The sequence below is a fragment of the Mauremys mutica genome, chromosome 6, assembly GCF_020497125.1.
Source record: "Mauremys mutica isolate MM-2020 ecotype Southern chromosome 6, ASM2049712v1, whole genome shotgun sequence".
NCBI classification, from domain to species: Eukaryota; Metazoa; Chordata; order Testudines; family Geoemydidae; genus Mauremys; species Mauremys mutica.
This window is the reverse complement of record NC_059077.1, coordinates 30596603-30611044: the sequence shown is the minus strand read 5'-3', so window position 1 is coordinate 30611044 and position 14442 is coordinate 30596603. Positions and strand designations below refer to the sequence as shown.

The 14442-nt window shown below is 41.3% G+C and overlaps 1 protein-coding gene across 3 annotated transcripts; it reads right to left on the bottom strand.

The window, feature by feature from the left end:
* Nucleotides 1–498: 498 nt before the first annotated feature.
* ISL1 (ISL LIM homeobox 1) lies at nt 499–13291 on the bottom strand. 3 transcript variants are annotated; one of them, XM_045020216.1, is made up of 6 exons: nt 13000–13291; nt 12029–12218; nt 8984–9243; nt 6449–6735; nt 4857–5024; nt 499–2739 (listed from the first exon to the last, which is right to left on the bottom strand). In XM_045020216.1, exons 1-6 carry the CDS (start codon nt 13025–13027, stop codon nt 2623–2625), a joined length of 1050 nt encoding a protein of 349 aa, XP_044876151.1. In that variant the 5' UTR covers nt 13028–13291; the 3' UTR covers nt 499–2622. The 3 variants fall into 3 exon arrangements, with proteins under 3 accessions (XP_044876151.1, XP_044876149.1, XP_044876150.1); XM_045020214.1 differs by lacking the exon at nt 13000–13291 and adding an exon at nt 12884–12939; XM_045020215.1 differs by lacking the exon at nt 13000–13291 and adding an exon at nt 12884–12939 and having other exon boundaries at nt 6449–6732.
* Nucleotides 13292–14442: the final 1151 nt, after the last annotated feature.

Below are 14442 nucleotides of genomic sequence, written 5' to 3'. Positions count from 1 at the left end.
TCTTGCTCAAGGAGGGGTGAACTGGAGCATTTGCCACAAATTAAACATATCACTCAACAAGCAAGTCCAGTGCAATGGTATTCCCCCAGCATTTGCAACGATAAGTTATTTTGTTTCCTGTGTCCACATTAAGAGGGTGCAGCCCGGTTTGGCAGAAAGAGTGAAAGAAAAGCCCACAGTCTTGTCTTTAACCGCAGCTTATGCTCGGCAAGCGACGCTCTCCCTGGAACTGAGTACTAAATTCCCTCTTTTCAACAGTAGAACATGCATTGAACCAAATGACATAATGACATCCTCACCTCCCCCCTCCCGAAAAGAATTTTACCAACCCTACGATCCTGTGTGAAAATACAAGTGTTACTCCTCACACGGTTTAAGGTAGATTTCATATTTATTTAAATATTTATCAAGTATTCAAAAATGTATTACACTTGAGCATACAAAATGAATCCAGTTTCTATCCTTATATTAGACTTTTAACTCCCCCCCCACTGTCGAAATGGTTTGTCTATAGCTTACCTAGCTCGGGGTGGGTGGGTGGGGATGATGGGCGGTGGAGGAGGGAGGCTAAGAGAGAATAAGATTATGTTAAGAAAACATGACGCTTTGGAGAAACGGTCATGCAACCCAACCTGTCTTTGTCAGACTCGAAATCTCTGTGTATCCCAGTTGTTAAGGATTTTTTTTTAAGTGAGCCTTTGTCCTGTAATGGCTGTGAACACGAGGGAATACTTGAAAAGGAGCAAAAAAAACCCTTACCCTTTCCTGTGGTTTTCTTCCCCTCTTCCCTCCCCAAGAAATCCCCCACGTTTCTAGCTTTCAACCACTACCTTCCACCCTTCCCCCAAATTAAAAAAATGGAAGAAAAGGTGGAGAGGGGGGCGGGGAAAGGAAGTCGAAAGAAAATAAGAGAAACACCAATCGTGAGATTTCACAGCAACATCCCCTCAAATCTATTCCTCCTGCAGCATTTTTCAATCGTTTTGACAGCAGACACTGATAAATAATAGTCATACTTGACTTACTAAGCAAAATATGTCCCTTTTATCAGGAGCTTATACTTCAAATACAGGTCACTTCAGCAGTCTTAACGAGGCTTTGGTATACAGCACTTTCTTCTTATTTTTTTAAATAATACAGCTCAGAAAAGCTGAGCTCTATTGGCTATGTCAGTTCTTTAGGTTTCTCAGCATTGTCTGGTTATGCCTAGGGTAGTTTCACTTTTAAAGGGTAGGAGAGGAGGGGAAAGGGAAAGTTTGTAACGTTATCAATTGAACGCTAAGGCATCAAACTAGCCCTGATACAGTTGTCGAAATTGAAATTTACAAGCTGATCGTTAATACTTGCAATAAAATATCACACTCCGTATTTTCAATAATACCGACTTCGCATGCAATATTTTATTTCAGGTATCTAGCTGCGAACTTGTAAATATAGAAAAGAGGGAACTTTTATCAGTTTTATTTTTCTATATTCCAAACGCTTATTTAGTGAAATAGTCCTGAAGATATAATAATTCTACATATGGCGCTTTTATTTCACATAATATTTAAGAAAAAAAGACAAAATCACATAGAATTAGACATATAATTCAAAGACCACGGTACAACCTTTTTCTTCTTTTTTTTTCTTTTTTCTTTTACTTCAGCAAACAAAAACAAAAAATAGAGTCAAATGACATGAAAAGTGGCAAGTCTTCCGATAATAAATAATAAATTACTTTATAATTTTTGCAATGCAAGAGCAAACCAAAAAAAAATTCTTTTTTCCTCTTTATTTCCAGAGAGAGAGAGAGAGAGAGAAACAGTCGTTTAAACCCATAACTATACACATCTTTGGGGGGGAAAGTTCTTGGACGGACACGATTCAAACACAATCCCGAGACGCTTTGTGGCAAAGTAGAGGTATACCTTGTTGCAATGCTTTATAAGTCGGTTTTTAAATAGGAATTCAAAAACCTATTTTTAAAGTCGCTTCAGACTTCTCCATAGAGGATGGATCTCAGCAAAACCAAAACCAAAACCCCAGCTACAGTACATGCTATAAGAGACCCAGGAAACAACCCCTTAAGAGTCAACTAAAAAAAAACCATTGCAAACCAATGCAGCTCCTGCTTCCTGCAATGAATCTTTCAACCATGCGGGGCTAGATTGTCTTTTCCTGATGTTGTGAAACCTATTGGAGCTCCTTTTTGGCAAGGCAATGACCAATAAGAAACAGCACCATTTGGATTAGGATGGAGTACAGACAGTCTCTCTAGCTTGGTTTCTTTCTATGTTCAGTCAAATGAAAAGATGCTTCTTTTTTTCTGAGATCCATAAATACAAATCCTCTACGTTTCAAAAACGTCTTTTCGATGCTCCTGTGATCACTGGATATCATGTGTTTATTTATTCTTTTAAATTATTATTATTCTAGTAAGATCCCATGATTGTCTTCACAGTGTTGCTACCATTTCACCTTGTCATTTATAACAAGACTCCGTGCACTTCTGGAGCATTCTTTGCTAGGTTCATTACAGGTTTATTAAATACTTTTAAGTTTCAGAGTCCCAACGTGATAACTTTCCCGCTCTCTTCAACAGGGGGAAATAATAATAAAAAAATCTGAATTAATTGTTCCTCATGCCTCAATAGGACTGGCTACCATGCTGTTAGGTGTATCTGGGAGCTGAGAGGACATTGATGCTACTTCACTTCCGGTGGAATTGGAACCTGGTCCTCCTTCTGAAAAATTAACCTGCCCAAAAGAAAATAAGGGGAGGGGAGGGGAGGTTACAAATGTAGTTATAATTATCAATGAAAGGCAGGAGGAGAAGAAAAAGAAACACAAATACATAAGCAACATGCACTACAAAGGGCATCATCCAAATCCCAGTGAAAACAATGGGAGTTTTTCCATTGACTTGAATGACTTTTGAATCAGTCCCCAAATCAATTCACTGACAAAAACTGTTATTAATTAGACCTGTTTTCTCAGGTCTTTCAGAAATCTTTGCATTCTAATTGTTTGGGATTCCCAACAGTATGTTGCAGTCAATTATTTAAGAACTTTATGTGTTTTCTGACATGAAACTGCAAGGCTACTTCCCACTCCCCTTTGTGGTGCATAATACAATAAAAAATGGCACAAGGATCTATGAGCATAATGTGTTTTCTTTTCAACAAGCCATCTTCTTCCCCAAGTGGGATGCGGACTCCATGGGTCCATATTAAATGAGAGTGAATTGGGTAAAAAGGGTAACCAAAGCCACTGTGAGTTGGAGATCAGATCTTAGTCTAACAGTGTCCATAATATGGAGAGTTTAGCATTTCTAATACACCCACAATTCAGTTTGCTCCTTCTTGGTTAGAAGATTCTGTGATTAAGGCCCTGCCTACATAGCTGAAATTTGCACCAGCCACTTGAACAATCACTACACCGTGTCCATGCTACAAAATGCTCCTGAGGCATCCATTTTTCAATCTATATGCTCTATTTTTGGTCAAGCTGACATTAAAAATATAGGGCAAATTTTGCCTCCTGATTACATCCCAAAATATTGAATTCTGTTGCTAGACCTAGTACCCACCAACGGCCAGTCTATCCCAAGACTTAAAGATCTTCTGTTCCATTAACCCATAAAAAGTAAAGCAGACAAAGCAGGTCACTGTTTTGTTTTGTTGTTGTTTCTTTTTTCCCCCTGCCTATCGGACGGCTTGGTTTAAGCATGGGGACTAGAAGATGCTCTAGAACCAAGGCGATCTGTATCATAGCATCCACAGAACAGTCTGCTAAATTACAGGGCATTCCAAATGGACATAGCATTCCATTCATTCTTCAGCATCAGAATAAGAGAAAAAACATCATAAAAATGAGTGGGTCACTAAAGGGAAAGATCTAGAAATATACATTGGTGCCTCAAACCTTTATTTTTATTTTCCAAGGGATCATTTTGAAAAGTTGCTTGACCAATCAAAAACCTCTATGGTAATATTTCATTATTATTTGTTATCACTGTGAATCACTGAAAAACCATACACAACGTACCTTATTATTTTAAAGATCTGGTTTAAACACACTTAGGCCAGGAAATTGAGTTAAGGTTGAACTTCTGTCCTTAATTCACCTTGTTGAGCCTAAGTATTGCAGATGATATGGTCCCATATGAGCTGCCAAATGACGTAGGCATAAGGAAGTGAGTTAAGAACAGAATTTATTCTTAAATTTCTGTCTTCTTGTTGGTTAAGCCAGTCCATTAATATTGTTTGGCTTTTGCATGTGACTATGTAATAACAATTCCCTTTATAAAATATAAGATATAATTTCAGATGGGGTAGATATAAATATCTGCCTAGTGGTGCATACTTAAAGAAAGATTTACACTTTCCCACCCTCTCTGTTTTAAGAATCTCATCGGTCTGGCTGACATATTCATATAGTTGAACTCAATTCTGTACTACATAGGCAAAATGAAAAAAATGTGGACCCAATGTTAGTAATTGCTGTTGTAAGTTTACAAAGAGTAAAATGATGAATTGCTTATAGTTTTTAATGCTAGTCTCCACCATAGATTTGCTTTAAAATTCTGTGACTATAATTATCTTAATTACTATTTCAGACCTTGTTTATGGGTCTGATACAAAGCCCATTGAAATCAATAGGAGCCTTTTTACTGACTTCAAGTGGGCTTTGAATGGAGCCATATAAAATCCATTTTATTCTAAGTACTGACATATTGCAATAATGCAAATGTCAGGAATGCATTTATAGTCTGGGGTTCATATCTCACAGCACAGATACACCAAGTTTAGAGAATACCCAATATTCTGCCCCGTGTATACATTAGCATATTCAGTCTGGGAACTAACACTTACTAGCTGCTGAAAAGCAGGTTGATCTATGTCACTCTGCAATGCGAAGTCACTCAGTACTTTCCAAGGAGGCTGGTAACTCTGCACTTCCACTGGGTTAGCCTGTAAACCCCCATCATGTCTCTCAGGACTAGCAGCCACCATAGGAGTTCCTGTCATCCCTTGAATATTCTGTAAACAACCGACCAAAAGATGTTAATGAGCTTTGTTAACTTTATTGTATATAAGCGCTGAGTCAATAAACTGCTATTCTATCTTATCTATACAGTCGCCTGTATTTACATAGTTAATCTGCTGTGAATGTCTTACCCTATTCTACTATAGGTCAGCCTATTTCTGCATTTATCACACTGGAAGCTTACTTTCTTTCTCCTTAATCCTTGTATTTCTTCATGCCCGGTTGCCTAAAAGGTTATTAACTACTTACACCAAATACCACTGCCTGGCGATGCATGCATGGCAAGGAACAAGAAAGGGTTAACCACCCTGGGTTTATATTTTGCATCCATGCTGGCTTTCTCTGTGACCTTAACTGGATCGCATAACCTCTACGCTACCAACCTCGGGTGCCTGAGTAGCTTTAGAAAAACCTTTGTGTATTCTAAATGCTACGGCTGTTATGTACAAAATGACTCGGAGTTTTGAGGAACAGCGTGCTGATAACATTGTGTTTTATTGCATCCTAACACGGCAAAATGAATCTCCTTAAATTCCATTTAACTAGGCAGCCTTATGAATTCATAGTCTTTTTCAGGTCAGTCAATATACTGAATATAAAGGGAATAAGTAGCTGCTTGTGTCTTTCACCAACAGAAGTTGGTCCAATAAAAGATATTACCTCACCCACCTTGTCGCTTCTTGAAAGGCTCAAGCGGGGGGAGAGGGGGGGAAAGGTTGCAAAATGGAGCAAGGCAACTTGTTTTGCTAAATCCTGCAATTTAAACGCGAGACAGCTTGTTTGCATCATATGTGCATATGCACACGTATGTAACGCTGAAATTACTGTGACTAGGATGACAAATCAAAATCTTTCCTTTGCATTTGTCTTTTCCTACATTGGGTGCAGTTGCTCACCTATACGAATATGCACGTTATAATATAGAAAGTGCTAAGAAAATGCATCGGATTTGTGTTTTTGACTCCCCCATTGAAGAGGGGGAATGCGTCTGTTTCCGTTAAGGAGTCCATCGCATTTGCAAAATAAATATTACAAAATGCTCGGCTTAATTACATCCCCTAAACTCTTCGGGTCACAACTCACATTTACTCTAATGCACACTGAATCCTTCGCCCCACCAAAAGGCGTGTCCGCTTGAGCAGGCGGTGTAATCCTCTCGCTATGGTCTATTTTAATTGCATTGACAACAGAATACGTGAATAATATTTACAGTAATCTGAAGGCAAACCAACTTGTACCACAGCTGTACTTTTTAAAAATGGAGCTCTCACATAATCAGCGGCATTTATCTGCCCAGACAAAACCCAGCCCCAAAGAAGGCTGGTCAGAGATGGTCTCGGTACAATTTCAAGATCAAAGGATCATTTCCACTTCAGGAAGGAACGTTCCATTAGGATCACAGGCTGCAGCCACTTACAGTTTTGTCATTGGGCTGCTGTTGCTGAAGCTGCTTCATCATGATGCTCCTTTTTTTGTCCTTGCATCGCTTGTTTTGAAACCAGACCCTGATGACCCTCGGGCTGAGGCCAGTCATTTCCACCAGTTGCTCCTTCATAAGCGCGTCGGGTCTGGGGTTGGCAGCGTAGCAGGTCCTCAAGGTGTGAAGCTGTTTCTCATTAAGCACAGTCCGGACTCGGGTGGTCTTCTCGGGCTGCTTGTGGACGTGGGGTCGAAGAGCGGGCTGTCTGGCAGAGATAGGTTCTGCTGCAAAGGAAGGGGGGAGGAACGAACAGGATCCCCATAAGTAAGAGGCAGAGAATCTACAGAGAGTCTGGCGTTCTGGGGTAGATCCTTACTGAAAAGGCCATTGGCATTCAGCTGAGTTCTTGTCCTTATCTCTCCCCTACCAGCTGATGGAATCACGCCACAATTGGTATTTTTTACTGTACAAATGATTGGGGTGGGAGGACAACAAACAAACAGAAGATCAACCCTGTATTATCTTTGACAGACAAGCAATATTCTACTTAATAATAGTCAAGGGGTGGGGGGGGGAAGTATTTATTTATGGAGAAACCACAAAAGTAGATAGTTAGCTTAAAAGTTTTAAACGGGAGCACTTTGCATAATTTGTGTGCCTGCCTGTTGTATGTAGACTCTATCACAACATGGCCTGAGACCTCGAGCACAATTACATGCACCGGCTACCAACAGTTTTACACTACTGCTCCAAAACAAAGCAAACGTATCCATTGTCGAAAACCTTGTATGTGAAAGGCACATCCCGAGAGAAGGGGCTGTTTGTAAAAGTGGAGGTTCAAGGTGAAGTTATGTCACCGTGTCCCTTAAAAATCTAAAGATATTGCAAAATCATAAAAGGGGAAGGGAAAGCATGGCGGTTGATTATTTTCATGGAAACCGTCGGGACATGCAACCAAATGGACATTGTCAATCGAAAGTTAGAAATACATCGTTTTACTGATAGTGCATGGATTCTTTTTTTTTTCCTTCAGAAATTAAATTTACTAGAATACCCTAAATGTCACTTGGCCAAAAATAAAGGGTAAACATTACTAAAATGCTTGGCCAAGGAGTGTTCAATTTTGTCCTGTCAAATCGGGTTTCTATTTCTCCGTGGACACAACAAAACAGCAAAGACATTCGATGAAGACCGAACAAGATCCCCCAATACTGGTAATTTTGTAACTGCAGACACAATATTCCTTATAAGACATGCACAAATATGCTTGAAGGGATATGCATAATCTGTCCGAAATTCTGGAATGATTAGCTATATGTTTCTCGGCTATATATACATAGGTCACTTGAAAACTGTTCAAAAGAGGCAGCTGTGCCCGTAGAAACGTGGCTGGGTTTGTAAATATCCCTTGGCGTTAGTTACCTGAATAGCAGTTCTCCATTCCAATCTTGTGTTGTTTATTTGTCCGTGAAAGCTGTTCCCCTTCCTAAAGCTCAGTTTCTATAAATATCTACTGCACAGGTCGAAAACTAAAAGTGTAAGTAAACCTCTATGTTGGGTCGAGTCTAAAGTTGCAACGCAGAGTTTAAGATGAAATTCTCATCAAATCACATAAAACGTTTCAAGAAGGCAGAATCACTTTAAAAGGCAATTAGTGAAGATTAGCTTGTTGACAGTTTTAAATTACAGCCTAAGTGCTCGCCTGTAGTTATTAAGTCTATCCCTTTTCGGACCCCCTTTCTCCCAATGTTTTAAAACAACCTGTTCCAAATGTTTTGGGTTTTTTTGGGGGGGGAGAGGGGGTAAATGGAAAGGTATTTGTGATTTAATATAGAAGCACTATATACACATTAGATTATCTATCTAGCTATCTAACCAACCCACTTTCAAAAGAGGAAATTTATGCCCCAAAGAGTCCACTGGTTCTCCCAGGGCTCTCATTAGACAAACGCACATACAATACCTTAGGTATGTACTTCCAGCGAACCACTAGATTTCAAAGGTTTTAAAACTGGCTTATATGTGTGTGTGTACACAAGTATTTATATAAACACGAGATTATATACACCTATAATGTATTAGTGTGTTTATATAAATACATACACACATATAATGTTTTAGAGATAGATATAAAATGATATGCTTTCGGATATATACATGGGTGTACCTAGATATAGACAGGTGTGTGTATACCTGTTCTGTTGTCATATGTGCCGTTATATTGTCATCTATATGTGCATGTTATGAGCGTGGTTATAGCATTTCTATAGGCAGGCTCATCCATAAAGAGATCTACACGGCACACACGTGTTCTATAGAACACGCCAGACGCATGCATGCACATATATGGCTACAGGGCTGTACGGTACACACACACACACACACACAGAGGCAGAGGAATGAAGGGAGGGCTGGAACAAAGCCCTGGCCGCTCTCGCTGCAGAGCCGATAGATGCACAGAGTGGCTGTGGCCTGCAGTCGCAGCAGCTCCCTCTCTCTCTCTCTCCCTCTCTCTGCGGACTGGAGGAGTACCTGCCATCTGCAGCGGTCTGGCGGGATGAAGGGGGCTGAGCGGGTCCCCTGCTCCCAGGCTGGCCCTCTCCACCACGTCGTGGTCGGCTCGGCAGAAGAGGCCGTCCTCCCGCAGCGCGAACTCGTCCCCTGGGATGAGCTGGCGGCTGCAGGCCACGCAGCGGAAACACTCGATGTGATACACCTTGGAGCGGGCGCGCATCACGAAGTCGTTCTTGCTGAAGCCGATGCTGCACTTGGCGCACTTGATGCCGTATAACCTGAGCAGGGCCCGGCCCAGAGACAAGAAGGAGAAAAGAGGTTTCACCCCCAGTCGTGTGCAGCCCCCCGGCCCTGCTCCACTCGCCACACGCCGCCCGCTAGTTAAACAAGCCTTTACAGCACAGAAGCTGGAAGGGGAAAGGAATAAAACGGATTCAGTTACCGCCAATGCCCAGATCTCGCCGCTGTAAAAGGCAGCAGAGCTCAGGCGACCCCCCCCCCCCACGCAAGCACCACTGGGGGGGGGGAACAAACACAAAACCTCAGGAAGGATTTTCCTAACCCCTCTCCTGCCCCACAGCCTGAGCCGCCCAGCAAAGGGGTGGCGGGGGGCGGGGGGCACCGGGCGCTCTCACACTGGGTTCAGGGCACGTTGGCTGCCCCCACGCTGCTCCAGAGCTGTAGCAACCCGCTTGTGTATAATATGTAAAATAAAGGCTGGCTCCGATGACAGAGAGTGACACCCATTGCACAAACACAAACCTATTAGCTTCTTTTTTTTTTTTGAATGAAACCTTCAGGAGTTTTGCCGCCTCCTGCACACGAGGGTTTCCAGTAGCTAGAGTTCTACTTTTCCCTTCTCAGGACACCGAAGGAGGAACTTTTCTAGGCACTACAGGTCTCAAGATTCTCTCTACCTTCCGCCTTCTTTCTGTCGCGTAACTTTTCTATTAAAGTGCGTTTTAAATGCTGCCGCGTTCCAGCCTTTCTGCTAATTCAATCTTTCCACTCTCCCCACCAGCACCACCTTAAGCTGAACGCTAAAGCCTTCAAACACAAACGAAAGGAAAACTTCCTTACTGATATTTCAACAGAGCAAATAATTCGCCTCTTTGTTTTATACATCTTTAACAGCTACTGTGTTGTAGCTTGAGTCCTCTTCGATACGGAAAGAGGGGGACATTTCAGGTAGCAGTATCTATCTACATAGACAGAGATATATGTCTATTAGCTGTAGTTCTGAGTCAGATTTCACAGCTCCGCGGTGTATCGGCTCAAACTGAATATTATTTAGCTAACCTCTTTGATTAACAAGGCAAGTTAGTATAATTCTAAAAATATATGCACACATACGTATATACGTGTTCACACACTCCTAAATAGTTTACAATATGTATACACACAGATACTCTTCTAAATACCCTCTATAATGCACACAATCTCTGTTGTGTGTAAGTCTACACACACACATTTACACCTTCTTTGTGTGTGCATGTATAGCAGAGTGTGTGTCACACACAATGTATTCAATTTCTACTCAGATCTAAAATTTCTGAATTATAAGATCTCATGAAAAATAATGAAAGAACTGCTCGATCTCCAAATATTATAGCTTAATAGGCACAGGAGTTATTTTTTGCGCATATGCTTGACAATTTAATATTTGCTCAGAGTCTAATTCAAGGTCGCCAAGCACAGACTGTACACTTCTTTATTTTAAATAATTTGAACAAATGAAATTTGTTTTGCTGAAACTTTTCAAAGTTGCAATTATTTGCTCATTTCCCCTAATCAATGAAATTCACACAGGAACGAAACGACCAGATCACACTCCTAAACATTTTCTCTCTTTTGAAACTGGGAAAGAGTCAAAGAAGAATGTTAAAAAATAAATAAAATAAAGTAAAATAAAAACACCGCTCCCAGATATGTTTAAAAGTAAAGCTAAGAACGGAGTGGATTGTTCTCAACATTGCAAAACTTGGAGGATAATTTCACAACGTGGCTTTAAGGACCCAACTATTTATGATATATGCATTGGAGGAACTCAAGTGGTTTGTTCTAATTCGGAATTAAAATGAATCTACAAAGGTATCTGTAATGGGTGATATTTATTCCTGAAATTTTCTGTAACAATGTTTTGGCCGTACAGTATAGGTAATATACAAAGTTCTGCTATATACAAACCTAGCAGATGACACCAAAGGCTAGCAATAGATAAACATGACCCAAGAGCGCAAATAATAAACACCCCCAAAGTTCTGCTTTGGTTTCGCTATAGTGTTAGGATTGGCAACTCTCACATTTTATCAGTTACCAGATTTTAATGTGAGGAAGGAAGCAGTTCCATTATCTAAATATACCCAATTGTTCGCGAACAGATGATGGGCAATTTGATCTGCTCTGTCTAATTCATCAGCACAGATAAGATAAGAAAGAAAAGGCAGTCAGATATCACCAAGGGGTTAATATTTAAAAAGATTACTTGCCAGTTATTTTAGCAAAGAAACATTGTAGTCTATCTTTTAACCTTACAATAAAAGGATCTTCCTTCAGAACAGAATTGTAAACTTCAACTTCTTTTTTTTAAATAGGCCCTGCTGTAAATAGGTTTATTTGTCCGTTCATTTTTTTTTACTGCATACATGTTTGAAGTGTCTTAATTCTGTATATGATTTTGCCTTCCTGTAACTCATACAACAAACACACAGAGATGCAGGTATGTGTTTAAAAGCGATCAGCTCTGTGCCTGAATAGCTATACTATTTAAATATATATTTAGATGCTATCCTGCTTTGTTAGGACCACAGCACACGTTGCAGGAAATTGTGCTTTACCAGGAGAAGTCCTTACAAACACTAGTTATTTCTGACTTTGAGTGTTTTATATTTTTCATTTTAATTTATGGAATAAACTTGACTAGAACTTTTCTCCGTGTACCTTTGGAGAACTAACTTTTTTTTTTTACCAAAAAACAAAACAAATCAAAAAAGCCCTCTCCCTCTGTCTGTCTCTATATACAGTAAAATCTAACCAAATAATCAAACAGCGTAAATGGCGTACCTGATATAATCTCTTTTACAGTAGGTTTTGCCATCCCTAACAAAGCACGTACAGGTCTCGTCCAAATACTGATTACACTCTGCACACTTCAAACACGCCGCATGCCATTCCAAATCCGGAGAAACCCTCAGAATATACTGATCGTGAATTTGATTGCCGCAACCAACACATAGGGAAATCAGACGTTTTTCTGAAATGAAAATAAATACATGATTGACTAACCGTTTACTCTCCTACAGAGATAAACACACTTTTAGTGTCGATTCCTTATAGGGCATACTCTGGAAGGTTTAGATTTTTTTTTAAAGAGCATTGCACTTTTGGATGGTAATTGAAGTGTGCCATCAAAACCTTGCCTCATTTAGAAAGGAGGCGGGGAACGTATGTTAAAATGCAGATGTGAACAGCCTTCGGTGTGAAGCTTCTAATTTTGCAAGCCTTGCACACAACCCAAACTCCCTCGTTTTGCATTTTTCTTCGCTCCAGGGGAAATCATTTTATATATAAATTAAAAAGGGTTTGGCTGGAAGCGTTGGGAACTGAACGCGTGGATGTTTAAACCCCTCTCCCGTATAACACAGGGCTCGATATTGTGAGCAAGCTTAGACAGCATTCCAGTTGTCACTTGCTCTCCTTCGCAAGCCTAATGCTAATTCGCCTAAATGGGCTAGGTGCTGTGTATTCAGGCAGACCCACTGGAGTCTAACGCGAAGATAGCTAAATCTCCGGGGCAGAGGTACCATTAAAATCTTGCCTGCGCCCCAAACTTTAAAGGCGCCCAGGACCCAAGGCTATGGAAATACAAGGATAAGAGGTTAAAACACAGCAAGCATGCAGGCATGGCAACAAAGGCACCTTCTCTACCATTCCAGGGAAGTTCAGATGAGCAGCTCATAGCAGCTCCCTGCCTGACACGGTCACAACAGACAGCACATTGATTCCAACAACGGTAAAAAAAAAATCCTCCTTACTTTTTGGTGGGTCTCCCATGTCTCCCATATCTGTAAGAGGGGGTATTGTCCACAGTGGAATGGTGGTGTGCGCTTTCGTGTTAAGACCCCAAAGTAGGTTTTAAAGCGGTTGCTAAAAAGAAAAGCAGAGCGTGAGATCTGGGCAGCAGCCGGGCTGCAGAGGCGCTGCTGGCCGGGCGGCACTGCCCTCTCTCGCGCTGCCGGGCAGTCCAGTTTTGCCCGTGTGCTGGGACTGGAAGAGGCGCTGCGGAGCCGGACTCAGCGCTGATCGGGCACTAGTCTCTTCCTTATCTCTTACTCAAACTTCTCTGCTCCAACTCGGCTAGATCTCCATTGGCCTGACGTAACGCGCGGGGACGTCAAGCCTGGCCCGCGCCGATTGGTGGAAGGCAGCGCAGAGCAGCTGTTCTGATTATCATATTTCAGTCGCTGTAGCCTTGCAACGCTGCTGCAGCGGCTCGGGGGTAACTTTCCCACCCCTCGTTTGTGTTCCCCTTTAGACTTTACTCTGGCCACTCGTCCTCGGGTCTCCTTCCGCGCGCCCCTGGAACCCTTCATTTTACAGTACCGTCCTTGCTCCATTTCTTGCTGCGCTTGTCAGACCCCCCTCCCCACTGAACTTTTTTTTTTGGAGGGGTGGGGGAGATTCTGGCTATTTACATTTCGCTATTTATAATTCCATATTTTGGGGGCGGGGGGTGGCTTCAGCTATCTCCTTCCTTGGTATCTGCCTTTGCCAGGCAGCAGAATTTGCCCCAGTTAGATGAGAGGCTCACCTACTTTTGTCAGGGGATAAAAAGAAATACTCGCTGTATGAAGCCACATATACAAGGTTCAATTGTCGTTCCCATTCTCCTTTTCCCCCTTGCAACTGTGAATAACTGCTTTATGGATTTCTGCTAAACACGAGATCGAAGAAGATGATACAAATATTTACCTTAAACTGGCCCTTAAAATCTCTCCTTTCTATTTCCCCCCCTTTTCAAACCCTTTTTACGTCTCCTTTAGTTTAAGCCGAAGTTTAGGTCTATCCTCTTTCATCGGTTCGACTATAATGGATATACACGTACAGTGAAGCTCAGAGAGTCTCTCTTCGTGGCAAACGTACTAATTTACCCCCCCCCCCCCCACACACACACGTAATTCTACCCCCTTTTTACTATGTTTTGTCTGGATTTACAGCAGTGCAAATGCTGGAGGTAATATAAGTCTTTAAATGTACCTCTTCTTTGAGAAATGTGGAGCATTTCATTAAGTTACTCAAGGGAACTAAAATATAAGAAATATTGTGTAGCTGGTCCCCAATAATATTGTTTGTGTTTTTTTTCAGTTATGCACATCGGTACACAGGCACTCCTAAAACTAAAGTCCTTGTAACTTTAGGGCCATGGAACCTTCCACAACCAATTTCAGTGACCGCTTAAGGGGCTGCTGGCTTAATAA